Source organism: Erpetoichthys calabaricus, chromosome 9, assembly GCF_900747795.2.
Source record: "Erpetoichthys calabaricus chromosome 9, fErpCal1.3, whole genome shotgun sequence".
Taxonomy (NCBI): domain Eukaryota; kingdom Metazoa; phylum Chordata; class Cladistia; order Polypteriformes; family Polypteridae; genus Erpetoichthys; species Erpetoichthys calabaricus.
The window spans coordinates 18,872,738-18,900,327 of NC_041402.2; the positions used below are offsets into that span (position 1 = coordinate 18,872,738).

General features: G+C 40.0%; 1 protein-coding gene across 3 annotated transcripts in view; it reads right to left on the bottom strand.

Annotated features, from left to right (window-relative positions):
* LOC114657387 (astrotactin-2-like) overlaps positions 1 to 27,590 on the bottom strand; it is a 2,479,169-nt gene that overhangs the window by 56,788 nt on the left and 2,394,791 nt on the right. For all 3 annotated transcript variants that reach the window (XM_028809185.2, XM_051931934.1, XM_028809183.2), the window contains 2 exons: positions 21,025 to 21,125; positions 17,969 to 18,152 (listed from right to left, as the gene is read on the bottom strand). In XM_028809185.2, the coding sequence (XP_028665018.1) occupies positions 17,969 to 18,152; positions 21,025 to 21,125 (285 nt within the window). The remainder of the gene's footprint in view (positions 1 to 17,968; positions 18,153 to 21,024; positions 21,126 to 27,590) is intronic.

Genomic DNA, 27,590 nt, shown 5'->3' on the forward strand with positions numbered 1-27,590 from the left:
CACTTAAATGAATTAAGTGGATTTGAAATGCAATGGATGGATATACAGAGTTGATGAATTAGTTCCTGGCTTACACTTGATGCTGCCAAGATAGTCTGAGACATCCCTTAATTGAATTTAGTAACAATGGATGGATACCTTGAAAGTAATACAATCTACTAGTGAAGCTCACCAATCTGTGTATTTATTCCATTTACAGTATCTGCTGTATACAGATAAATAGGATAAACATTCTCCCATTATATCTGATGGCAGTGTGTTCCGTTTTAAACAATAGCCAGAAAGTTGTTTCTCAAGAGGACACAAAGCAGTATATTATGTTTCATGGTGCTCCTTTCCAATTTTACAGGCGGAGGAGAACAGATGTAAAGGGACACCAAAAGCCCATCCAAGGTCACTGAACGAATGAGTTAAGAGGCTGGACTCCGATTCAAACCACAAATTTCCTCTCTCATTGACCTTTGTTCTTACCACAAGACCACAATGCTATCATAATATGTAATTAAAGACGGCCAACCTTTAATTTGTAAACAGTTCTAATTATACAGAAAAAAATTCACGCATTTGACTTGAATCAGAAAATTAACAAACTCTAAACAGGCTGCGTACAACAGTTGTCAGTTGAGTGCCAGAATGAGGCAGACAGGCGAGTGACAAATGTATTCTTGGCGAAGACTCTGAAACAGATGGAGGGATAACTGTCAATGGATTTCATTATGAAAAAGAAAGGAATATTGGTCGACTTTATACAGACACTGTGTCTATCTACAGTTTCTATTAGGACATGCTGCTTTTGAGAAAGTCCAATTATTAGCCGTAGACGAAACTTGAAATGGGATATTGTAAATTCACAAAGACGTTTTAAAGAGAATATAAACTGGAGTGCTAATCTATTAATACACAGAAACCTGCTTTTGATCAAACAAAGAGAAGAGATCACATGAAGCATGGTCTATACTACATGTTTAATTCCAAAAAACTGGAAAATTCTCCCTGGACTATACTGAAAACAGTACGATATATTATTTGATGTTTTACCTTGTGATTTGAATTATTTTTTTCAAAATACGCACACAAGACAAATGTGAAGATTGCAACATGCTTTGAAAATGCTAGGAGAGTTGACCAGTGTATTAGATTACCATTTCTTTTACTAGAACTTATTAAGCATTTGGACACTGAAGACACAAGTTGGTTAAGATTAGGAACTGGACTTTTTCTCCAGTTCATCCATCATGCAGGTCATTAGTTGCATAATTGTATGGGGCCTTCATCGCTTTATTTTTCGCTTCATAATACACTATCACATTTTCAATCGGAGACAAGTCAGGATTGCAGGCAGGCCAACTTCGGACCTGCACTCTGCTTATGCCGCCATGCACTTGTAATCTGGGCAGAATGTGGGAAATGCTGGGATGTCCCTTGAAAGGATGATGTCTAAATAGCAAAACTTGCACATATCTTTCTGTATTAACAGTGCCCTCATTGATATGCAAGTTACCCGTGCCATGGGCACGTACACACTCCCGTACCATGACAGACGCCTGCTTTGGGACCTGACCCTGATAAAAGCTTGGGTGGTCCTTTTTCTCTTTTAGCTGGGAAACTCAATGGCTCTTTTTTTCCAAAAAACTATTTGAAATGTTGACTCATCGAACCGCAAAGCACGATTCCACGGTGCTACTTTCCGTCCCAGATGAGACTGAGCCCAGAGAAGTTGGTGGTACTTCTGCCCATTGTTGAAGTAGGCCTTCTGCTTTGCATAGTAAGGACATACAGTAAACTGCATTGGTGGATGCAGCGGTGAATAGTGTTGACTGATAAAGGTTTACCAGAATATTCCCAAAAGCTCATTTTATGACGGCTTTTAAGACAGTGATGTCTGAGGGATCAGAGATCATATGCATTCAGAAGTGGTTTTTTACTTTGCCCTTTAAACAACGAGATTTGACCCTAAATTTTTGGATTATATTGTACACTGTAGGAAGTAAAATGTCCAAAATTCCAAAATTTGAGGATTGTCGTTCTCAAAGTGCTGGATTGTTCATTGACACATCTGTTTGAATATGTGTATTCTTTGCACTTGAAGGACTAGGTGTTTTTTGGAAGCTCTTTATATAACTAGTCATTTAGCCCGTTACAATAACGGGCGCTAGAACAGTAGTGCATAAACATTAGTAGGAACAGTCTATATTAAATGGCAAGGGACTTTGACCTCATTCTTTTTGTTGGTCGTATTTTTCTTTCTTTCAGCCTTTCTTTTGTTGATGTTTACTTGCTGAGCTGACCGTTCTTCGTGGGCTGCCGCCATGTATTGTGTGTCTTTAATTTTCTGTGACAGTAATACTGTCTTGTACATCCGCTGGCTTGTACGTCCGTAATATACCTTTAATTTTCTCTGGCGGTAATACAAGCGTGCGCGTCGGTAATATGCCTTTAATCTCCTCTGACAGTAACACTGGCTTGTATGTGGCTGTAATTTGCGTCACTGTATTGTGTACTTTTAATTTCCTCTCGCAGTAATACTGGTTTGTATTTCCGTAAAACGCCTGTAACTTTTTCTGACAGTAATATCGCACATCGCACCGTGCCCCGCGCATGCGCACTTCACCAGAAGACACCCACACACAGACACCTGGACGCACACAGGGATTTTATTTAAAAGGATAACACGATCGCCTCGCCTTTTTAACATCATCTTCACACTTTAACTTATCACTTCGTTATTTGACCTAAACTAGCCCAAATCCCAACGCTTTTGGAGTATTTTGCAAATGTTTCAGAATAAACATATATCTTTAAAATACAATGCAGTTAATTGAGTAAAACATGGTCTGCAATAGAAATGAAATACTGCACTACTTCTTTATATTCCTTGTTTTGCACACCAGTAAATACAATTTATCGTCAATACACTAACAACCCGATTGTCCTTCATTCACTCAGAATATGGGACCAATGTAGTAACCACTTCACGTTAGAGAATATTTCATCTGTGGCATCTCAACCTGATAACCACCTTTTTCCACCCTCTCAAACTTTTTAAAGTCTTTAATGTTTGGAATATGTCCTGCGGTGGGTTGGCACCCTGCCTGGGATTGGTTCCTGCCTTGTGCCCTGTGTTGGCTGGGATTGGCTCCAGCAGACCCCCGTGACCCTGTATTCGGATTCAGCGGGTTGGAAAATGGATGGATGGATGTTTGGAATATGTATGGGATTAAATCATTCAGGGATTTGTATATAAACAATGTCTTTGTATCCTATGAACAATTACATTCCAAATTTAGCTTCCCATCAATACAATTTTTCCATTATCTCCAAATTAGAAACTTTGCTAAATGAAATCTGCCCAGTTTTCCTTACCTCCCACCTATTTATATTCCAGAAGAGATATTGATCAGGGCGGCACGGTGGCGCAGTGGGTAGCACTGCTGCCTCGCAGTTGGGAGACCTGGGGACCTGGGTTCGCTTCCCGGGTCCTCCCTGTGTGGAGTTTGCATGTTCTCCCCGTGTCTGTGTGGGTTTCCTCCGGGCGCTCCGGTTTCCTCCCACAGTCCAAAGACATGCTGGTTAGGTGGATTGGCGATTCTAAATTGGCCCTAGTGTATGCTTGGTGTGTGGGTGTGTTTGTGTGTGTCCTGTGGTGGGTTGGCACCCTGCCCCGGATTGGTTCCTGCCTTGTGCCCTGTGTTGGCTGGGATTGGCTCCAGCAGACCCCCGTGACCCTGTGTTCGGATTCAGCAGGTTGGAAAATGGATGGATGGATATTGATCAGTCTTGAAGAGTCAGACAAAATTTCTATAATATATAAAACCATTTTAAAGTCCCTTCTTTTCACAGATCCCAGAGTACAGTGGGGAAAGTATCTCTTACTCAACATTTCAGAAAAGGAGTGGAAGGCAGCCATGCACAGAATTCACTCCAAATCTCCAAAGTCTCTCTCACAATACTTGCTAATTTATTCAAGGTATCTATGATTCTGTGTGTGACGAAAAAGATTCCAACTGCGCCTTATAGAAATTTACAAGTATATACTTAAATGAAGTTATAACAATGAATTATTAAACATAGTAATAAGAACTGCATGTAACTAAATCTTGAGGCATTTGCCTGATCTTAGAGAGGCCACCAAAATAGTTGCTAAGGATAAAATGAAGTAGATGAGTAACAAACACCCCTCCAGAAAGTGCAAATAAACTAATGGGAAAGCCTAAACACCCCTCTTATGAAGCTAAAATCAATTGAAGAGTCCGCAGATCACCCTTATTTACAAGGCAATATTCAAATTAATGGGAGAGTAAAATGGAGTCAAAAACACCAGTGACACTTGTTGATTGGATAAAGCTTTGCATATTATGCATATTAAGAGTTAGATGACATGATGTATTGGATGAGGCAATGTAACAGAAAAACATATAAAGGTAGTTGAATTGTTTTATCGATTGTTCACTCTATGGACTGAGACATTTGTGCATATGTGTGAACAAATAAAGAATTGTTCTGCATTTTCATCTGGTCTCTGTGAAAGACTTCTTTGAAAACAGAGGAAAGTTTTCCCACTGTAGCCCCTGTTTTGTAAAGTAACAGTCTAGATCCCATGTGCTAATTGGTTTCAGGTCATCTCTTAATCTCTGTTTGTGAAAACTGAAAAGGCTCAACTCCTTGAATTTTTCCTCAGACCTCTATATATAATAAGCACTCACTTGTTGCTCAGATGCAGTTCTGCCACTAGAATGTCACCTAGCTGCTAGAATTTCTTCCTTGCTGTTTATGTAAACAACCTGATAACAAAATGTGGCAATAAAATTGTTTCTTTTCATCTGTGGACTAATGACACATTTTAAAAATAAGTAAAACTGCTGGGACAACTCAGTGTACATACTGCAGATGTGCACATCTATCAGTTCTTTAGGAGAGTCACATTATTTGGTGCTCTGGATTGAATCTGAGTAATGCATTCAATTTAGAGGGTGTTATATCATTACGAACACACAATACCTCGTACATAATGAAATGGGTAACATGCCATGCAATTAGGTATTCATCATTCTACTTTTTACTTTCTCGTACATGAAGTATAGGGAAAGTATTGTAATTGAACAAAGATTTGATGTTGAGATTTTGATGAATCACAACGACTTTCTCGTATACAAAGTATAGGGAAAGTATTGGAATCCACCAAAAATTCCATTTTGAGATTTTGATTAATCTCGACGTTTTAGACCTCCCTGAGTCCGGAAATACAATTTTTGGAATTATGTCTGTGTGTGTGTGTGTGTATATGTAAACCCGATAACTTGAGTACGCTTTCACTTAGGTTGACCAAATTTTACATTCAAGTATTAGATACAAAACGTAGATATCTATCAACTTTTGGGCTATCTCCGCTAACCAGAAGTGGTACTTTACTTTTTATTCATGCGGCTGCAGAGTCCGATTTATTCAACTTTACTTTTATAATAATTGTTCAATATATTATTAATTTGATTTGATTTGTTGTTGATGGTTATTTAATGTACATAACATTATATGTACAGTTTACTCTTCAAATATCCATCCCCATATCTGAGTATACGAGAAAGTCTAGGAGAGACCACTCCTGATTTTTTAGTTATGAATCATAAGCATTTAAAGTTGAAGTTCATTGTCATGCATACAACCCAGTAAGAATCCTACTTGCATGTTTGCCACAGACTACTGGCGACAGTGCAATGCAACCAACAGACAGTGAAGGAGAACCCAGACGGTGAGTGCATTAAATATGGCATTAGGCGGCATTTCAAGAGCACACATCAGATACTGTACATTCATGCAGTTGTTAGTACAAGAGGCTGTTGAGTAGTCTTATGACCAGAGGATAAAATCTGTGTGGTACTTTCTTACCTAATTAATATTGTAACACACAAAGGCATACATATTAAATAATGAATATTTAAATTAAATGTTAATTTCTCAAAGTTGTAATGGATGCAAAATATCCATATTTGACATCATCAGTACATTTCCAGGCTACAGAATCTGTGGCTATGACTCAATTGTATGGCTTCAGAGGTTTCTGAAAGTGGTGTGAAGTTCAGGGCCTGAGACTGTCTGAAGTTACCCGAGGGCATCCAGGACCTCACAGTGCGTGTCTGCATTTGGCACTTTGTGAAGAGAGGCGGGAGTATGCAACAATAGTATTGTGTGATGTATTGTTGCCATGTAACTTTAGAGCAATGGAATTTGAGAGATAATACTCAAAAAAAGACTTTTTATCATGAAAGAAATGTTTTATTTTGCAAAGAATTTTAGGCTACCATCTTGTCTTGCCCTTTTATGAAGGGTCATTAACAGATTGACTTGTGTACATGCGGCTTTAAGAAGTATCAAGAAAATTTTTACAAAGACAAAGTCTTTCTGGAACTATAGACAGATGCAGTAATTTTGAAAAGCACAAATTTAGTTGTGTGTTGTTTATGAATGAGCCATTACCAAATGAAGAGGAGTGTGATCATCACTTCGAATCTAAGGTTAACTTGAATTTTTAAGCTTATGTTTTTTTTATCTGAATCTATTTAATCATTCACAAGACATATTTGACATCAGTTTAATTTCCTTAGCGTTACATTTTTTCTCAAAAAAACATGTAAAAAGCGTTGCATTTTTTGGCTTGAAAATGACATCTTTTTACTGTAAAATGTGTAAAACACTAAAAGTACAAAGTCAGAAGTGTAGAAAGTATAATAATGATATAAATAACAATAATGAAATAGTAATATGAACAGCACACTGCACATGTGCGAGTATCACTTTTGGATTCCCAGAATCCCTTTTGGTTTCACTGACCATTTCACTTTCATTGACTGAAGACAGACTCACTTCATCTTACGAGACGCCATAATGAGGCTAGGAGAAGACGCGTCTACACCGTTGCCCAGGTAACACTTGGACCTGATGGTTCACTGCCTAAAGACAGATTCATTTCATCATTACTGCTAATGAGAGGTGTTTCTTACAAGACGCCATAATGAGGCTAGGAAAAGACACGTCTACACGGTTGCCCAGGTAACACACGGACCTGACGCTTACACAAGACATGCTTATACCGTTGCCAGAGTAACGCTTGGCGCTAACACTGTTGGCACTTTTATAGCCTGAGTAAACATTGGGTCTTATGAGAGACACATCTACAGGTGCTGGTCATAAAATTAGAATATCATGACAAAGTTGATTTATTTCAGTAATTCCATTCAAAAAGTGAAACTTATATATTAGATTCATTCATTACACACAGACTGATGTATTTCAAATGTTTATTTCTTTTAATGTTGATGATTATAACTGACAACTAATGAAAGTCCCAAATTCAGTATCTCGGAAAATTAGAATATCAATTAAGACCAATGCAAAAAAAGGATTTTTAGAAATGTTGGCCAACTGAAAGGTATGAACATGAAAAGTATGAGCATGTACAGCACTCAATATTTAGTTGAGGCTCCTTTGGCCAGGATTACTGCAGCAATGCGGCGTGGCATGGAGTCGATCAGTCTGTGGCACTGCTCAGGTGTTATGAGAGCCCATGTTGCTCTGATAGTGGCCTTCAGCTCTTCTGAATTGTTGGGTCTGGCGTATTGCATCTTCCTCTTCACAATACCCCATAGATTTTCTATGGGGTTAAGGTCAGGCGAGTTTGCTGACCAATCAAGAACAGGGATACTATGGTCCTTAAACCAGGTACTGGTAGCTTTGGCACTGTGTGCAGGTGCCAGGTCCTGTTGGAAAATGAAATCTGCATCTCCATAAAGTTCGTCAGCAGCAGGAAGCATGAAGTACTCTAAAACGTCCTGGTAGACGGCTGCATTGACCTTGGACCTCAGAAAACACAATGGACCAACACCAGCAGATGACATGGCACCCCAAACCATCACTGACTGTGGAAACTTTACACTGGACCTCAAGCAACGTGGATTCTGTGCCTCTCCTCTTTTCCTCCAGACTCTGGGACCTTGATTTCCAAAGGAAATGCAAAATTTCCTTTCATCAGAGAACATAACTTTGGACCACTCAGCAGCAGTCCAGTCCTTTTTGTCTTTAGCCCAGGCGAGACGCTTCTGACGCTGTCTCTTGTTCAAGAGTGGCTTGACACAAGGAATGCGACAGCTGAAACCCATGTCTTGCATACGTCTGTGTGTGGTGGTTCTTGAAGCACTGACTCCAGCTGCAGTCCACTCTTTGTGACTTTCCCTCACATTTTTGAATGGGTTTTGTTTCACAATCCTCTCCAGGGTGCGGTTATCCCTATTGCTTGTACACTTTTTTCTACCACATCTTGTCCTTCCCTTCACCTCTCTATTAATGTGCTTGGACACAGAGCTCTGTGAACAGCCAGCCTCTTTAGCAATGACCTTTTGTGTCTTGCCCTCCTTGTGCAAGGTGTCAATGGTCGTCTTTTGGACAACTGTCAAGTCAGCAGTCTTCCCCATGATTGTGTAGCCTACAGAACTAGACTGAGAGACCATTTAAAGGCTTTTGCAGGTGTTTTGAGTTAATTAGCTGATTAGAGTGTGGCACCAGGTGTCTTCAATATTGAACCTTTTCACAATATTCTAATTTTCTGAGATACTGAATTTGGGACTTTCATTAGTTGTCAGTTATAATCATCAACATTAAAAGAAGTAAACATTTGAAATACATCAGTCTGTGTGTAATGAATGAATCTAATATACAAGAGTCACTTTTTGAATGGAATTACTGAAATAAATCAACTTTGTCATGATATTCTAATTTTATGACCAGCACCTGTATAGCGTTGCCCAAGTGACACTCGGGACTAATGCATTCAGCCCTGTTTTTACAGCCCAAGTGAAGCTTGGGTCTAACGCTAAGGAAGTTAAGGGAGACGATCTCTTCCCAAGGGTACTGGCTGACATGAATGAGAACAGTTGGCTAGCTTAGGTATGAGATGAGCTTCTCGTAAGTCAAACCAACACATACTTTGGGGGGTTGTAAATAATTACAAAATGTCCATCTCATCCTTGCATAGAGACATGGCTAATCATCATTGTAGATGGTAGGTCCTCTGCAGAGCATTTTAGCCTAAGGGATTAAAAGAGGCATATATATGATGGAGAATGTTTTCTTTTGTTTTTCCCAGACACTGAAGTTAAGAACAACTATGGCTCATTGCAAACTGCTATTTCTTTTCATGTTTCTATCTTTATAACCCTTTGTAAAATAAGTATAACAAAAAACAACATTCTTTAAAGCAAAACAAAGCTACCATACGTTTTCAATTGTAGTATTATGACTGGAACATTGACAGAATATGCTAGTATATTGTATAAATTACACAAGCCACACTATTTTATCTTCATATAAAAAAATGAATTAGTTCTAATTTTCAAAGCATATTTTCCAATGAAATTAGGTGTCGCTTGATTGTTAAGAACTGGCTAATGTTGTCTGCCTTTGTTAAGAACAAAATGTTCTATGGGAATTATTTCTCATAAATGGAATGGCTATCTAGGACATATTATTTATGGTATTCATAAATAGGAAATTGTAACCTCAGTGGGTAACAGTTACATGTTCATATCAAATTAAACATCAAAGATGGTGTACATGTATAGATATACAGCACTGCATATATAGAAAGGGGCCAGATGGTGTTTCGTCCCACATCCTGAAAACCTTCTCATGTGACCCGTCTCTCCTGCATTCACAGATATTTTCAGCATATATGATTATGTTACTTAAAATACAGGAAAAATATCCAAAGAATTTGCATTTGCTGCTTTTGTTTAACTTTACTACATCACAAACTGAATGATTCACCAGTGAGATTTCTTTCTTAGAATAATGCACAAATGTTCTGTTCCTGCAAGAAGAATTATATTAAAATGAATTCCATTCTGATACTGAACCATGTAAAAGGCTCAAAGCACTTCACAAAATAGAGTGCAGATAAACAGAAAAGCACCAAAAGAACAGTAATAGTACATTTTATTTATATAGCAACTTCCCCATGCTCAAATATTATAATCATACCAAAACAAATGTATTTTCCACGCATTTTCTGAATTTGCCATTTTCATTTCAAGATGGTGGGACATTATAGCACAGTGAAGCCTATGAGTGTTGGTATCTGAGGCAGAAATTATTTATCATATTTGCTGTATTTTAGGAGTGCCCAACTCTGATCCTAGAGGGCCACAGTGGCTACAGGTTTTCATTCCGACCATTTTCTTAATTAGTCACTAGTGTTTTTCTGCTAATTGACTTCATTTAATTGATTTGCTATTTAAGACTTTCAATCAGGGTGAGCAACGTCAGTCTGGAGGGTCGCAATGACTGCAGGTTCTTGTTCAGTTGATTCATGAGAAGTCAATTATTGCAAATGAAGCATTTCTTCATATCTATCTATCTATCTATCTATCTATCTATCTATCTATCTATCTATCTATCTATCTATCTATCTATCTATCTATCTATCTATCTATCTATCTATCTATCTATCTATCTATTATATAGTGCCTTTCAAATCTATCTATCTATCTATCTATCTATCTATCTATCTATCTATCTATCTATCTATCTATCTATCTTTCTATCGATCTCTCTATCTATATATCTATCAGGGCAATCCCAAAAGTAAGGTCTCCTATTTTTTTAGAAATACGAACAACCGTTTATTTTCTATAATGTTTACATCATTTTAAAGGTTAAAGACTTATTTATTTTTGTACATAATCGCCATTTCGGTCGATGCATTTTTGTAGACACTGTGGTAGTTTTAGAATGCCCATGTCATACCAGCTTGCCGCCATGTCCTTCAGGAAGCGTTGAACCTCATCTTTCACCTCTTCGTCGGAGCAGAATCGCCTTCCGGACAAATGTTCTTTCAACTTAGGGAACAGGTGGTAGTCACTGGGTGCCAAGTCCGGACTATAGGGTGGGTGGGTGATGAAATTCCAACCGCCGATCTTTACGCATGTTTTTCTCAACCTTCGCGACTGTCTCAACGGAAATTGACAGTCTCCTGCGCGAACTTCGCACTTGCTGGTAGCGTTCAATGGAAGCTCCATTTTCAAGGGCTGCCAAGCCAAGATTGAGCACCCCAGTGAAGCCGCACATGCTTGCTTGGGAGTGGAGGAAGCACCAATCACAACAGTGTGGCCAACAGCCGTACGAACAGTTTCTCTATGTCCCCACCTCTTTGGAGACCTTACTTTTGGGATTGCCCTCATGTCTATCTTTCATATAGTGCCTTTCATATCTATCTATTGCTCAAATGATATTTTTTCTGTTTCATTTTAATTGTCTTGCATGTTAAGATTTTGAACACTTAATTGCTTATTTTAGTCCTAAATAGCTGCAGTCACTATTTTTAACAGCTCGTTATTAGCAATAAGATGCAAATGACAAACAAACCAGGAGTTGTCCATCTAACCCGTTTGCTTTTACACCTGTGTAGATTTTTCATGCACTATTTGGTTTAATAAAGTACTTAGGAGGAAAGTTACAAACTGAGAATTACTCTTCCATTTTAGGCTTCCAATCATTTGGATTATGTCATTAGGAAATACAAATCTACGATACAAAGAACCACCTGACATAGCAGAGTTAAAATACAAACAAGCCATGAAATTAAATAAGCAAATAGGTTGGAACACAAACCAGCAGCCACTGCGGCTCTCCAGTACCAACACTGATCCCCCTTACTGTTTATGATAATAAGAGAGCTGGTGTCTTTAAATTGTTTTTAGATTTTGTTTCCTTTCCTTTCCAGTTTTGTTCCATCACCAGTACTATGTGTCTGCTTGTAATGTTGCAGTGGAAGGTAATGCTCCAAGTGCTCCAACTGTTGAAGGCCTCACTGCATCGAATCTTCTAGGATAAAACATTAAAACAGTAAGGGACTACTTAAGCACGTTTATGTCAGGTATTTCACCTAGACGGGTTGGGTGGTGTTTGACCTCGAATCCCCAGTAGAAGTTGGGTTTTGCCCTCCTCAGCTATCTGACCATATTTTCAGGCTTATCTTTAGAGACTTAAAAACACATCTACTTCTATATCAATTACTAGTATATCTGTGTTATGTAAGTGTGTATTGATTTATTCTGACACACTGTTTTTGATATATCATTTATTCATTCTTTTTTTTAGGGCGGCACGGTGGCGCAGTGGGTAGCGCTGCTGCCTCGCAGTTAGGAGATCTGGGGACCTGGGTTCGCTTCCCGGGTCTTCCCTGCGTGGAGTTTGCATGTTCTCCCCGTGTCTGTGTGGGTTTCCTCCGGGCGCTCCGGTTTCCTCCGACAGTCCAAAGACATGCCGGTTAGGTGGATTGGCGATTCTAAATTGGCCCTAGTGTATGCTTGGTGTGTGGGTGTGTGTGTTTGTGTGTGTCCTGCGGTGGGTTGGGACACTGCACAGGATTGGTTCCCTGCCTTGTGCCCTGTGTTGGCTGGGATTGGCTCCAGCAGACCCCCGTGACCCTGTGTTCGGATTTAGCGGGTTGGAAAATGGATGGATGGATGGATTCTTTTTTTATCTGCGTTTCTTTTCTTTGACATCTAGTAAAGCATTTTGAGCTACGTTCCTTGTATGAGAATATGCTATTGAAAAAAAATGTTGCCCTACTTCATTTCATCTAAAATCCCTCGTCTGGTTATTTGTATTCAATTTATCTTTTGCTAAAATTATTTTCAATTATTTTTATTTTGTATTTAGTTTTTATTATGGCTGATCTTTGGCATTATTTGTGAGTTTCTTGCACCTTCTTCTCAGTCACTCCAAGGTGCTCTTGTCTGTGTTCTGCTGTAATATGTTTCCTTAATGGACCTGTTAATTTTTTTAAGACAGAGCTTTGTACAGTATATAGTTTTAAAGAATGAGTAAGATGATGTAGTGTTAAATGCCTATGTTAAGCTTATCTGTAATAAGTTGCCCTTTCTTTCTTTTCTATGTCATGTGTGTGCAGCGATTACAAGTAACGAGAGGCAGAGTACTTTTAATTATACAGTATGTATTTTTTTTTTATGTCCTCTTATGCAGGTAGGCTCTTTTGTTGTTAAAACAGATTTATTAGCATCAATCCATCCATCTTCCTATCTTCTTAACCTGCTTATCCAGGGCAATGTTGGAGCCTATCCCAGCAATCATAGCAAGCAAGGCAGGAACAACACCAGTGATTACTATGTTGAACACACACACACGCACGCGCACGCACACACACACGCACACACACACACACACTAGGGATAGTTTAACAATGCCACTCCACCACACCTGCATATCTTTGGATGGTTGGAGGAAACTGGAGCATTTGGAGGAAACTCACACAGACAAAGGAAGAACATGCAAACTCCATGCAGGAAGCACCCAGGATGTGAACAATGGTTTCCGAACTGCAAGGCAGCAACGCTACCACAATGCCACACTACATTTATTATTATTTTTGATATAACAATATTTTTGTATATTGTGATGTGTATATGATATTAATGTATACAGCATTTAAATATATTGCGGCTTGCTAAACTAATGTATTACAGCCGCAAGTTTGGCGGAGAAGAAACAAGAAGCTGACTGCTTTTAATTATTGTTTTTGTTGTCTTCTTATTCAGGGATGTCGGCTACCTCAGTGAAAAAAAAGTTTTCAAATACCAATGTGACTCTAGTGAGGTCTTTCAGGTTTCATTTAAACATAATGCAAAGTAGAAGCCATGAGTAGAGTACAGTGGCAGAGCGAGGACTGGCTACACTGGCATCTGCGTTATTTGTATACATGCACTTAATGGTCACTCTATTAGCTTAATCAGCTTGTTACTGGAAATAGCATGATTCAAACAACCAACCATGTGGCTCCAACTCAATATATATTTATATATACTAGCCGTTCCCCGCAGCTCAGCCCTTGTCGTAGTAAAACAGGACAAATTTAAAAAATCAATAAACAAAAAGGTATCACTAGCTAAGCAGAGGCAAGTTACGCTCCAAAACACAGAGGTAGACCAACTCCCCACTCCTGACGTCACGCTTCCCCATCACCTCAGCCAGCAGCCTGTGTCTTGGATTAGCACGAATTTATCGCTCCTACAAGCAAACTATGATTCTTAGTGCGATGAGAGAAGTTGCAAAATTAACCAGAATGTTCAATCAAATTATAGAAAAAAACCCGATCTAAATCTATTAAGTAGTTCACTCGTTCGCTAACTAAGCGGATGTAAGATATACCCCGAGGCTGGCGCGTAAGTGAGGTGGGCCCTGCCCCCATCCCCTCGACACGCTGCATCTCTCTCGTATTCACGCAAAAAAATAATTACTGCAAGTGAACTATGATACTTAGCGAGATGAGAGAAGTCGCAAAATCAAACGGAATGTTCAAGCAAATTCTAGAAAAAAACGATCTAAATCCGTTAAGTAGTTCTCTCGTGAAAGCAGACAGACAGACGTTGGATTTTATATATATATATATATATATATATATATATATATATATATAGAGAGAGAGAGAGAGAGAGAGAGAGAGAGAGAGAGAGAGAGAGAGAGAGAGAGAGAGAGAGAGTGACTAGATTCTCTACTTTTATTTGTCCTCAGGTGACTGCGCTGTGATTGGCAGCAGCACCTTAGTAGTAATGGCAGTTAAACACTAAGTGGAGCCTAATTAAAAAAGATGAACCATGATAACTACAAAATGCTCTTTGAGAGAGAGATAACTTTGGTAAAGTGCTCCAGACTTATAATTCATAATCTTCATTATTGTGGACTGCTGACAAAATTGAATAGTTCCAGATGTAGCCCAACACACAGATTTATACTAAGACGTAGCTGTTTAAATACTGGTCTTTCTGCAGAGCTTTAAATAATTTTTAAATGAAACATAATGCATATAAAGAAATCATGTAGTATATTACAAATGAAGAGAGTTAGACTGAAAGATTTTTTATCTTCTTACTTTACACATGTTTTCCAATTAACTGCAGCATAGTTAGGATTTTGGCCAATTTAATTACTTAACAATAATCATAAAGAAAAAAAAAGACTAGCCTGTTATAAATGGAACTTCTTTCTTGCGCAATCTAATCATGTAATCATGTAATAGTGTGAAATTTCAGTTCTAATAAACTGAGGTCATCTGCATTTGAATATTAATATAACACTGAGAAATAACACATACTAAGCATGAACCCAAGTCTGCATTTACAGTGTAATTCCAAAAAAAGTCCAATTCCAATTACAAAAAAGTTGGAAAATGCTCAAAAAACAAAAAGGAGTGATTTGTAAATTTACTTTGACTTGTATTCAAACAAAAAATACAAAAAGTATTTCATGTTTTACCTAATCAGCTGCATAGTTTTTTGAAGATATATATTTATATATGTTTATTCTGAAACTTGCTACCTTTCTAAGAAGAGCTGAAATCTAAATAATCAACGCAGACCTCAGTGTAAACATTTGCAGTGTGCCTTGCAATGCAGATGTCTCTGTTATATGCCATTTGGTATGGCATTCGTAGAAGCAGTGTTAATGTTTGTCATGTACCATCTGTTGAAATGACAAATTCAATGCATTTTATTACTAAAAATGTTTGTGATGCATCATCTGTTGGAATGACAGAGACATAACAACTGGATGAACTCACAGACAGACTCACAGACACTTAACCTTTTATTAAGGTGGATTGTGGCCTGCAACACATTCTAAAAAGGTGGAGTACTTTAGGATTAAGAATGATGACAAGTTGAAATAACAGGGTGATGTGAAACATGTAATATAATCGTGTTCTCCATCATGTTAAGTGCAAGAATGGATCAAGACTCACCAATTTGTCAATGAATAATCCTGCACTTTGAGAAATGATGGATTTTGGACATTTTATCCTTGGCACTGTACAATATAATTACAAGATTCTGGTCAAATCTTGTTGCTTAAAGGGCAAGACTGAAGACCACTTCTGAATGCGTGTGATCTCCGATCTCTTAGACGCCCGTGTCTGAATGGATATCATGACATGGGCTCAGAAATACTACAGTAAACCTTTGTCAGTCAACATTATTTGCCACTGCATCCAGTGATGCAAGGTAAGACAATGCAAAGCAGAAGCCCTGCATCAACACTGTCTACAAAGAGCTGCTGACTTTTCTGGGCTCGGCCTTTTCCGAGATGGACGGTAGCACAGTAGAAAGTTGTTTTATGGTCCAAAGAGTCAACACTTCAGATATTTTTTGGAAAAACCAGCTGTTGCTGTTCTCCAGGCCAAAGAAGAATAGGGTCACTGAAGCTGTTATCAGTGTTAGGTCTAAAAGCCAGTGTATCATTGCCCATGTCATGGGTAACTCGTACATCTGTGAGGGCACCAATAATGCAGAAAGATATGTGCCGTATAAATTTTGGAGCAACATCTGCTGCCATCCAGGTGTTATGTGGGTATCCCCTTGGCCAGCCACTCAGGTACTCAGCAATGAGGATCCTGGGAGCTTGATCAACCTCAGGGAATCACACCACATGGCCATAGTGCCGTAACTGACGCTCCCTCAGAATGCAGATAATGTGCCTCATTTGGGACTCCATGAGCAACCACGTTACCCAAAGATTCTCTGAAGAGCCACAGTACTGAAAGAGTCCAATCTTCATCTCCATGTCTCGCAATCATATAGCAAAACAGGGATCACCAGGACTCTAAAGGCTTGGACTTTCGTCCTTTTGCAGAGATATCAGGAGCGCCACATAGCCCTTTCCAGCGACCACATGACCTTCCCATGCTCTCCCAATCCGTCTACTGACTTCATTGAAGGAGTCTCCAGAGATATAGATGTCACTACTGAGGTACATAAACCTCTCGACGTGGTTGACACTCTGCTGATGGCTGTGCCCAAGAGGTCATTAAAGGCCTGGATCTTGGTTTTTATCCAGGACACTCGCAAGCCCAGACACTCAGACTCCTCACTCAGTCTCTCGAGAGCCCCAATCAGAGCCTCCATTGACTCTGCAAAGATTACCGTATTTCCCCAACGATAAGCCACCCCACATTATAGGCCACCCCATTCTATAAGCCGCAGAAAATGCTCATTTATGTTTTAAAATTTTAAGATAAGCCGCCCTCTGTTATTAGCCACAGCGTTGCTGAATTTGCCAATCTGAAGTAAAAGCATCTAATTTGGTACTCCCCTGTAGGCCTTTGCAACTCTATAGTGACATTATAGTTGAGTGTGAACAATTAAATTGATAAAGTTTTGCACTTACCGATATCATGCAGCAACGCAAGTCCTACACTGCAGAATTTAAGCTCCAGGTTGTTGCTTTTGCGAAAGAAAATGGCAATTGTTCAGCTGGACGTCACTTTGAAGTAGATGACAAACAAGTGAGAAATTGGCGGAAAGATTAGGAAGCTTTGCACACGCTTCCGCCACGTAGGTGTGCAAGGCGTACAAGTAAAGCAAATTGGCCAAACTTAGAGAAGCGACTTAAAGAATGGATTCTCGCGCAGCATGAGGATAATCAGATAGTTTCAACAATAGCCATCAAAATGAAGGCATGAGGAATAGCGACTGAAATGTTTTTAGATAGGCCGCCCCAATACGCAGGTTTGTAAAATTAATGTATAAGCCGTGGCCTATCATTGGGGAAATACAGTATAGCATCATCAGTAAAGTCAAGATCAGTGAATCACCAACAGACACCAACAGACGCCCCACAGCCGCTGGACCCCACCACCCTGCCCAACACCCACTCCATGCAAGCACTGAACAGAGTAGGAGCGAAAACACATCCCTGATGAACCCCAGAATCAACTGGAAAAAACGCAGAGGTTCTGCATCCACTCTGCACAGCACTCACAGTACTAGCGTACAGGCCAGTCATGATATCCAGCAACTTCAGGGGGAGATCCTGCAAAGTCTCAGGATGTCCCATGGGGCAACTCAATCAACTGACTTCAGGATACGTTAAAAGGAGACCCCTGTGGTGTAGGTTTGAACATTTCAGTTACCTTGGTCCCAGTTCATCTTCACTGCGCCACACAAAGTCACCAAACTTTTCATAGAGTGAATTATAATGATGTTGGACTCTGTAGAGCATGGAAGGTGAAATCTCCATTAGAGTGTTGTAGGCAGTCTGCTGCTCCTTTCCACTTGTATAGCCATTGTATAAGTTATAAACTTTTTCTGCAAGTTCTGTAAGTGAAAGATAATATACTGATTAATTCAAAAGAAGGGTCAGCAAACTACATAACACAACATTTTTAAGAATTATAATTGGTCAAGCTAGTACATTAGAACATTAGAACACTCTAGACGTGAACAGGCCATTCAGCCCAACAAAGCCTGCTAGTCCTATCCACTTATTTGTTCCAAAAAAACATCAAGTCGAGTTTTGAAAGTCCCCAAAGTCTTACTGTCTATCACACTACTTGGTAGCTTATTCCAAGTGTCTATCTTTCTTTGTGTAAAGAAAAACTTCCTAATGTTTGTGCGAAATTTACCCTTAACAAGTTTCCAACTGTGTCCCCATGTTCTTGGTGAACTCATTTTAAAATAACAGTCTCGATCCACTGTACTAATTCCCTTCATAATTTTAAACACTTCAATCATGTCACCTCTTAATCTTCTTTTGCTTAAACTGTAAAGGCTCAGCTCTTTTAATCTTTCCTCATAATTCAACCTCTGTAGCCCTGAAATCAGCCTAGTCGCTCCTGTCTGGACATTTTCGAGTGCTGCTATGTCCTTTTTGTAGCCTGGAGACCAAAACTGCACCCAGTACTCAAGATGAGGCCTCACCGGTGCATTATAAAGGTTGAGCAGAACCTCCTGTGACTTGTACTCCACACATTGTGCTATATAACCTAACATTCTGTTAGTCTTCTATATGGCTTCTGAACACTGTCGGGAAGTCGATAGCTTAGAGTCCACTATGACTCCTAAATCCTTCTCATAAGGTGTACTCTCGATTTTCCGACCACCCACTGTGTATTCAAACCTAACATATTTACTTCCTATGTGTAATATTTTACATTTACTGACATTAAATTTCATCTGCCACAAATCTGCCCAAGCCTGTAAGCTATCCAAGTCCTTCTGTAATGATATAATGGATTCCAAATTATCTGCTAATCCACCTATCTTGGTATCATCTGCAAACTTAACCAGCTTGTTACTTATATTCCTATCTAAATCATTTATATATATATTAAAAATAGCAGCGGCCAGAGCACTGACCCCTGCTGGTCACTACTCTTAACATCGTCCACTTCTGATGAGGTTCCTCGCACCATCACCCTCTGTTTCCTGTGTCTGAGCCAATTCTGCCCCCATCTAAAAACATCACCCTGAACTCCCACTTCTTTTAATTTGATGATCAACCTCTCATGTGGCACCTTATCAAATGCTTTCTGAAAGTCCAGATAAATAATATCATATGCTCCATTTTGATCATATCTTTTTGATAGATAGATAGATAGATAGATAGATAGATAGATAGATAGATAGATAGATAGATAGATAGATAGATAGATAGATAGATAGATAGATAGATAGATAGATAGATAGATAGATACTTTATTAATCCCAAGGGGAAAGTCACATTTCACATTCACAAATGTTGCCTCCTCATAGAATTCCAGCATGTTAGTAAAACACGACCTCCCTCTTCTGACCCCATGCTGACTGTTCCTAATAACTCCTGACCTTGCCAGGTGTTGCTCAAACTTATCCTTAATAATTCCTTCCATTAATTTTCCTGTGATGCATATTAAGCTTACTGGCCTATAGGTGCTTGGATCTGCCTTCTCACCCTTTTTTATATAATGGGATGATATTTGCCATTTTCCAGTCCTTCGGAATCTCTCCAGTGCACAGTGAATTCCTAAAAATATGTGTCAAGAGTTTATATCTGTACTCACTAGCCTCCTTAAGAACTCGAGGGTAAATATTATCTGATCCTGGTGATTTGTTTTATTTCATCTTATTTAATCTGAGCAGCACTTCTCCCTTTTAAATTTCCAAATCCCTCAGTAACTCCTTAGTAGTCCCTGTTACCTCTGGGAGGTTATCCACTTGCTCAGTTGTAAACACCTCAGAAAAATGTACGCTTAGGGCATCCGCTATTTCACTGTCTGTATCTTTTAATTCCCCTTTAATATTTCTGATGCACTTGACCTCCTCCTTGACTGTTCTTTTACTACTAAAATACTGAAAGAATCTCTTAGGGTCGTCTTTCGCCTTATCTGCTATATTCCTCTCCAACTGTCTTTTAGCCTAATATCCCTAATATCCTTCTTGATGGTTGCCCTCATGTTCTCATATGCTCTACGATTCACTTTGCAGTCATTAGTCTTATATGCCTTATAAAGCAGTTTTTTCCTTCGCAACTTCTTTTTTAAATCTTTATTAATCCACCGTGGGGTTTTTTTTAGTTTCCTATTAATTCCAAATTTAGGTCTGTATCTGTCCTGCATTACATGTAAAACATTTTTAAACCTGTTCCACTGCTCCTCGACTGTATGTACACTTAAAAGCTTACCCCAGTGTATCCTACTTAGACATTGTCGCATCTGCTCAAAATTAGCCCTACCAAAGTTCAACTTAACAATTTTAGTCTTTGCATCTGCACTCTTACAAAATACTGAGAATTGCATTACATTATGGTCACGTGACCCTAGTGGTTCAATCACCTCTACACCCTCAATTCTATCCTGATTACTACAAATTACTAAATCCAGACAGTAGTAGAGATACAGTTGTGTATAATGCAAAAAAGCACAAACTCTGATTGACATACTGTACTGTATCTGTCTGTCCTTATGAACCAACTTGTTGGGAAAGTTTAATTTTGCATACAGTGCGGTGTACTTTCGTTGAAAGTATTATTGAATATTGAATTTCAAACTTTAACAAAGTGTCCAAATGCACCTGAATGTTATGCCATACTTACATTTTCAACTTTTTAGTAAACAAAAACTATATAAAAAATGTTTTTGTGAAGCTTATGATATCCAGAAAATGAAACAAGTTAAATGAAGCACAATTAATCAAATGAAATCTTTCTCACCTTCAGCTTTGTTGTCTGATACCATTGGGCATGACGTTCGGACTGAGACAAAACTCGATTCTGATCGTCTCCCTCTGCTGTCCAGTGCAATGAGAGTAAACCTGGTATTAAAGAAAATAATAGATTTGTACTTTGTGGCCACTAGTTGGCATTCTAGCACCCCAAACCCCAGCCAGACACAATTACACAAATCCAGTACGTTTATTTACTTTTAAATTTTATTTTATTGAAGACTTCCTTCCTTCATTGTTGTTGTAGGTCACACATAACACAATAACAACAACAATAACATTTATTTATATATCACATTTTCATACAAATGATATAGCTCAAAGTGCTTTACATGATGATGAAAGAAAAAAAAGACTAAATAAATGAGAAAATAGAATTAGAGAACACTAACAAAAGTAAGTTCCAATGGCCAGGGAGGACAGAAAAAAAAAACTCCAAATGGCTGGAGAAAAAAAAAATCTGCAGGGGTTCAAAGGCCACAAGACCACCCAGCCCCCTGTAGGCATTCTACCCAACAGCAATGACCTCACAATCAGTCCTCATTGTATTCAGAGTTCACATGGAAGAAGTTGATGATGATGGTCATGTGGACTTCAGTAGAGCCCCATAATACCAGCAGTCAGTCTCTTTGCTCCTTCTGTTTTCCTCCACTTCTCCCGGGGGAGTGTTGTTCAGCTCCTCTCCTGACTCCAACTCCCTAAGCCGAGTGGAGCTCTCTAATTTAACTCCGGACCCAGGAATACTTCCAGTGCTTAATCAGTTGTATCCTAGAAGCACTTCTGGGTCTGGCAAGGCTACAGAGGTCCTAGTAATGTTACTATCCGACAGCTCCCCCGGAGGCCCACACAGAACCTCACAGGGCAGAACCATGGAACCACAACTCCCATGCTGCCCTGTAGGCTTCCATAATGGGGTCTGCCACCCAGTGCAAAGGGGGACGATCCGTCCATAGCAGGCTGTCACCCACTCAGCCCAAGTCCATCTCGGGTGTTGCTAAGTGGTTGTAGCCACTGTAATGTCCTTTGACACCCTGGTCCTGACACAGAAATGAGATACTGTTATAATCTCCCTGACCTTCCATTATCAAGGCCTTGTGGTCAGGCAAGGGAGAGGGGTCTACATTGTCTAGGGCACCGGGTCATCCCTCACAACTTTCTTACTTTTTAAGTTCAGGTATATTTTCATGTACTCATAATAAAATGAAATTCTCACTACCGTGTCTCGTCAGAATAGTGTTTGAGAACCAATTAAAAGATAAATACATAGAATGCAGTATACAGGTATGCACCGCTTAACATGCATGACATGTTCAATGAAACAGGACTTTATGTGATTTGGATGTGGTACAAACACTATGTTATACAGTATACTGTATAGTACTTAGAAAAGCAATACGGGATGCTGTAGTGCACCTGTTTTGAGAAAATACAGATAGATAACGCTACAACGATCCAGAGACACGTGATATGCGAGATTGGGTGCTGCTGCCTACAAGTCGAAGCATACACTGTTATATGGTAAACTTTTTATTTGTAAGTAGGGAAAGTTCACAATCATCGAAAGAACAGTAGAGTATGGACAAAGCAGTCGCTTTGTATACAAGAAACATGTTGTGTGTGGGAAGCTGCTGCGTTTGCTAAATCCACGTACATCCTCTAAGTCCTGTTCTCTGATTGGGATTTCTGAACTGCATTTTAATCTTTTGGTACCATGAACATACATACCCTCGGACATTGCCTGAATGAATGTTATGCGGCACATAGCTGTTGTGGCGGACGGCCAGGCCTCATACCCGGTTCTATTCAATAAGGGTGTGCACAAAAAGGCGAGCTTCAAAAGGGCGACCTCAATTGGGCGCGGCGAATAAAGGCGTGCGTAAATAAAGGCGAGCTTCAAAAGGGCGACCTCAATTGAGCGTGGCGAATAAAGGCGTTCGTAGATAATTTAGTTCAAATGGCTCTGGACTATGTGAAGAGCAACAAAGGTGCAGATCTACTCGTAGTCGAAGGCTACACATTGCGCCCAATTGAGGTCGCCCTTTTGAAGCTCGCCTTTATTTACGCGCGCCTTTATTTGCCGCGCCCAATTGAGGTCGCCCTTTTGAAACTCGCCTTTATTTATGTGCGCCTTTATTCGCCGCGCCCAATTGAGGTCACCCTTTTGAAGCTCGCCTTTTTGTGCGCGCCCTTATTGAAGAATACACCCATACCCGGCTGGGACACCCCTTTCACACTGGATCCGGGGGAACACCCATGGGCTACACCCTACTTTTCCTGGGACACTTGGTGGCAGCCCCCCTGGGTTGCATCGTGGCCACAGTGGTGGAACACTGGAGCTCAACCCTGTTGGGCTCCATGGCCACTGCTAGGGGGAGCTGCATGGCTTAACGAGCCTGTGTGGGCTGGGCTGCAGCCACACCCAGAAGTGCCACCTGAAGTAGGTCAACGAGCACCTGGAGCACTTCCGGGGGTGTTATAAAAGGAGCCTGCAGCCACTACTCTAGGTGCCAGAGTCGGGAGGAAGAAGAAGAAGAAGAAGAAGAAGAAGAAGAAGAAGAAGAAGAAGAAGAAGAAGAAGAAGAAGAAGAAGAAGAAGAAGAATTTTGTTGTGTCTGTTTCACTTTGGTATGCTTGTGCTGGGCTGTGTTGAGCTGGTGGGACACGAGGAATACGTGCCCCACGGCTGAAGAAAAATAAAAGTCCATTTTTCTTTGATTTTTATACGTGCCTGTGTCAGGTCGGGTGCCTATATAGCGCCTTTCACACTGTAAATAAAATTATATACAATATTATGCTGTGGATTCAGAAAGTATTACTTGTTTTTAACATTTTTTTATGTTGCAGCTGTGTGCTAAAATCAATTAAATTCATTTTACCCCACATGAAGCAGCCCTGAATACCCCACAATATCAATGTGAAAACAGGATTACAGAAATTTTCGCACACTTTTTAAAAATAAAAAAGTGATATATCACATAGTTACAAGTATTTGGCTCCTTTGCTATGACAGTATGATAGTTGGCTCAGGAGCATCCCATTCTATTGATCGTCATTGAGATGTTTCTACTCCTTGTTTGGAGTCCACCTGTTTTCAATTCAATTGAAGACATCTGTCAGTAACAACGAGTGCAGAATGCAGCTGCCAGAATCTTAACACCAGTTTTGATGTCACTACACTGGTTACCTGTGCCATTTAGAATTGACTTTAAAATCCTGCTTATAGTGTACAAAGCCTTAAATAATCTCGCTCCATCTCATATTTCGGAATGTCTTACACCTTACACTCCAAATCGTAACCTTAGATCTTCAAATGAGTATCTGCTTAGAATTCCGAGAGCTTAACTTTAAAGAAGTGGTGAGGCCCCTTTCTGCTGTTATGCACCTAAAATCTGGAACAGCTGACCGACAGAAATTCGCCAGACTAATACAATGGAGCACTGTTAAAAACTGCTAAAAACCCCATTAGTTTAACATGACTTTCTCATGGCTTCATTTTAGTATAACCCTGATATTCTGTATGTGCATTGAATTATCATTTCTATCATGGCTCTGCAATCCTTATTAACTCCTACTTTCTCTGTTGTTCTTTTTCTGGTTTTCTGTGGTGGCGACCACCTACTCTAAGCACCATTCAGTCCCTGCATTGATGGATTTAAGGGCAGATGTCCGCATGACTATCATCATCATCATCATCATCAAATTCTTTCACATGAAGCCTGAAAACTATGAGGCCTGATTGAGATCATTCATGTTAGGTAGAATGCCTAGTGGTGGCTAGTTGGTCTCGTGGCTTTGGAACCCCTGCAGATTTTGTTTTTTTTCCCAGCCCTCTGGAGTTTTGTTTTTTCTGTCCTCCCAGCCATCGGACCTTAGTTTATTCTTTGTTACTTAGCATTTCCTAATCTTATTTTTGTTTCATATAAATCTTTCTTCATCTTGTAAAGCACTTTGTGCTACATCATTTGTATGACAATGTGTTATAGAAATAAATGTTGTTTAGTAAAGGCACACACCAGTCTATATACAGTATGGCTGACAATATATATCAGAGCAAAAAACAAGCAATGAAGTCATAAGGAATTGTCTGCAGAGCTCGGAAACAGGACTGTGTCAAGGCAAAGATCTAGGGAAGTCTAAAAATGTCTATAACATTGAAAGTTCCCAAATGCACAGTTGCCTTCATAATTCTTAAATGAAAGTAGTTTGACAACCACGACTCTTCTGAGAGCTGACCTCCAGGCCAAACTGAGCAATTCTGAGAGAAGGTCTATGGTAAGAGAAATAACCAAGAACCTGATGGTCACTCTGGCTGAGCTCCAGTAATGCTGTATGGAGATGGGAGAAATTTCCAGAAGGGCAACCATCACTGTAATACTCCACTAATCTGACAGGGTGGTCACACAATAAAAGACACAGAAGCACTCTTGGAGTTTACAAAAAGGCACCTAAAGGACTCTCGGATTTTGAGAGACAAGATTCTCTGGTTTGATGGAAACATCACTCATCACCTTTGCAATATTATGCAAACAGTGAAGCTTGGTGGTGGCAGCATCATGGTGTGTGTTGTTTTTCACTGAGTGGAAGGTTCACGTTCCAATAACACAATAGCCCTCAACTCTGAGGATGTCCTTGAGTTGTCCAGCCTGGGCCCAGAATGGAACCCATTCGTACATCTTTGAAGTGATCTGAAAATAGCTGTCCACCAACAGTCTACATCCAACCTGAAAGAGCATGAGAGGATCTGCAGGAAAGAATGGGAGGAGAAGGTTGGGGGGGAGCATGCACTGATAGCACGTTGCCGCACCCACCACACACCAAACCACCTGGATTGGGATCCAAGTGCAGCAAGTGACGCCTCAGAACCACGCTGGAACAGTGTGAGGTTTTATTATGGTAGCTGGAGTGTCAATCCTGCCACCAACCTCCAAGTTTTCCCTGCAAGTTGGAGGACCTGCTTGCAGGTGCTGGTTGCAGATTAACATCATACCCATGACGAAGCAATTGCAGGTTAAGGGCCTTGCTGATGGGCCCAATGGAGTAGAAGAAGATCCCCAAATCCAGGTGTACGAAGTCTGTCACGTTATAACCCAAGGAAACTCCAGGCTATAATCGCTGGAGACAGGGCATCCAGTAAGTATTGAGCAAAGAGTCGGAACACTTGTGTCAGTGTCTTATTTTAGTATTTTATTTGTAATAAACTTGTAAAAAATTCTAAAATCCTGTTTATGCTTTGCTATTCTGGGATACTGAGTGCTGCTTGATGGGGAAAAATGTATTTAAATGATTTTAGCACAAGGCTGCATCATGCCAAAATGTGGAAAAACTGAAGTGGTCAGAATACTTTCTGAATCCACTGCATGTGCTCTTAATCAGAATTTAAATATAAGATATTCATCTTTAGATATAGACGTGTGTCGAAAAGACTTTTGCAACTTATAGATACACAAAAGATATTGGTGTGCTAAAACATTTAACCATTTATCTGCATGCTGATCAGAGCAAACCAATGAGTCTCTTGACTGTTTAGTGTTAATGCACCTAAATAAGTTAAGATCTTTGCTTTGTTTTGCTGAAATGACCAGCGCACATGGCAAGCTCCCTCAAGCATGGTCTAATAAAGGATGTCCAGCAGGTGAAGCTATTTGTAATGGTGATCTCGACTTTTCTTTAATTAAAATCCTGACAGGAGCAAATACTGTATTTCTTGTATTCCACCCAAAATAATATTTAAACCTCCAAAAATTTGTTACGTGAGCTTCACATTTCACAATTGCGAAATTGCACACAAAATGAATTTCAATGTCAGTTTTGCAACAGGTTGTACAGCAGTTACCACACCCATCACATGACGAAACAGCTTTGGGTCCTGGTTGGCAACCCCCAGGCAGACACGCAGTCCAGTCCCACCCTCTGGAAATGGCCCTCTGTGTGCCACAGCCAGGTGTTATGTAGGCGTCCCCTTGGCCTGGTCCCGCCACTCGGGTCCTCAACAATGAGGGTCTTGAAAGCTGGATCACCCTCTGGGAATCACACCACGTGGCCATAGTGCCGTAACTGACGCCCCCTCACATTGCAGGTAATGGGACTCCGGGAGCAACACAAAGTCAAACCAAGGATTTTCCGGAGAGACACAGTATCAAAGGAGTCCAGTCTTCATCTCAGGTCACTGGATAGCGTCCATGTCTCGCAACCATATAGCAAGACAGGAAGCACCAAGACTCTAAAGACTTGGACCTTCATCTTTTGTAGAGATATCAGGAGCGCCACACACCGCTTTCCAGTGACCTCATGACCCCCCCATGCTCTCCCAATCCGTCTACTGACTTCATAGGAAGAGTCACCAGAGACATGAATGTCACTGCCGAGGTAAGTAAACCTCTCGACGAGGTCAACACTCTCTCTGTACACAGACACACTGCTGATGGCTAAGAGGTCATTAAAGGCCTGGATTTTGGTTTTTATCAGGACACTCACAAGCCCACACACTCAGACTCCTCACTCAATTTCTCGAGACTTTTGCAACACTTTATGCAAATTATTTTGCTTATCACTTGG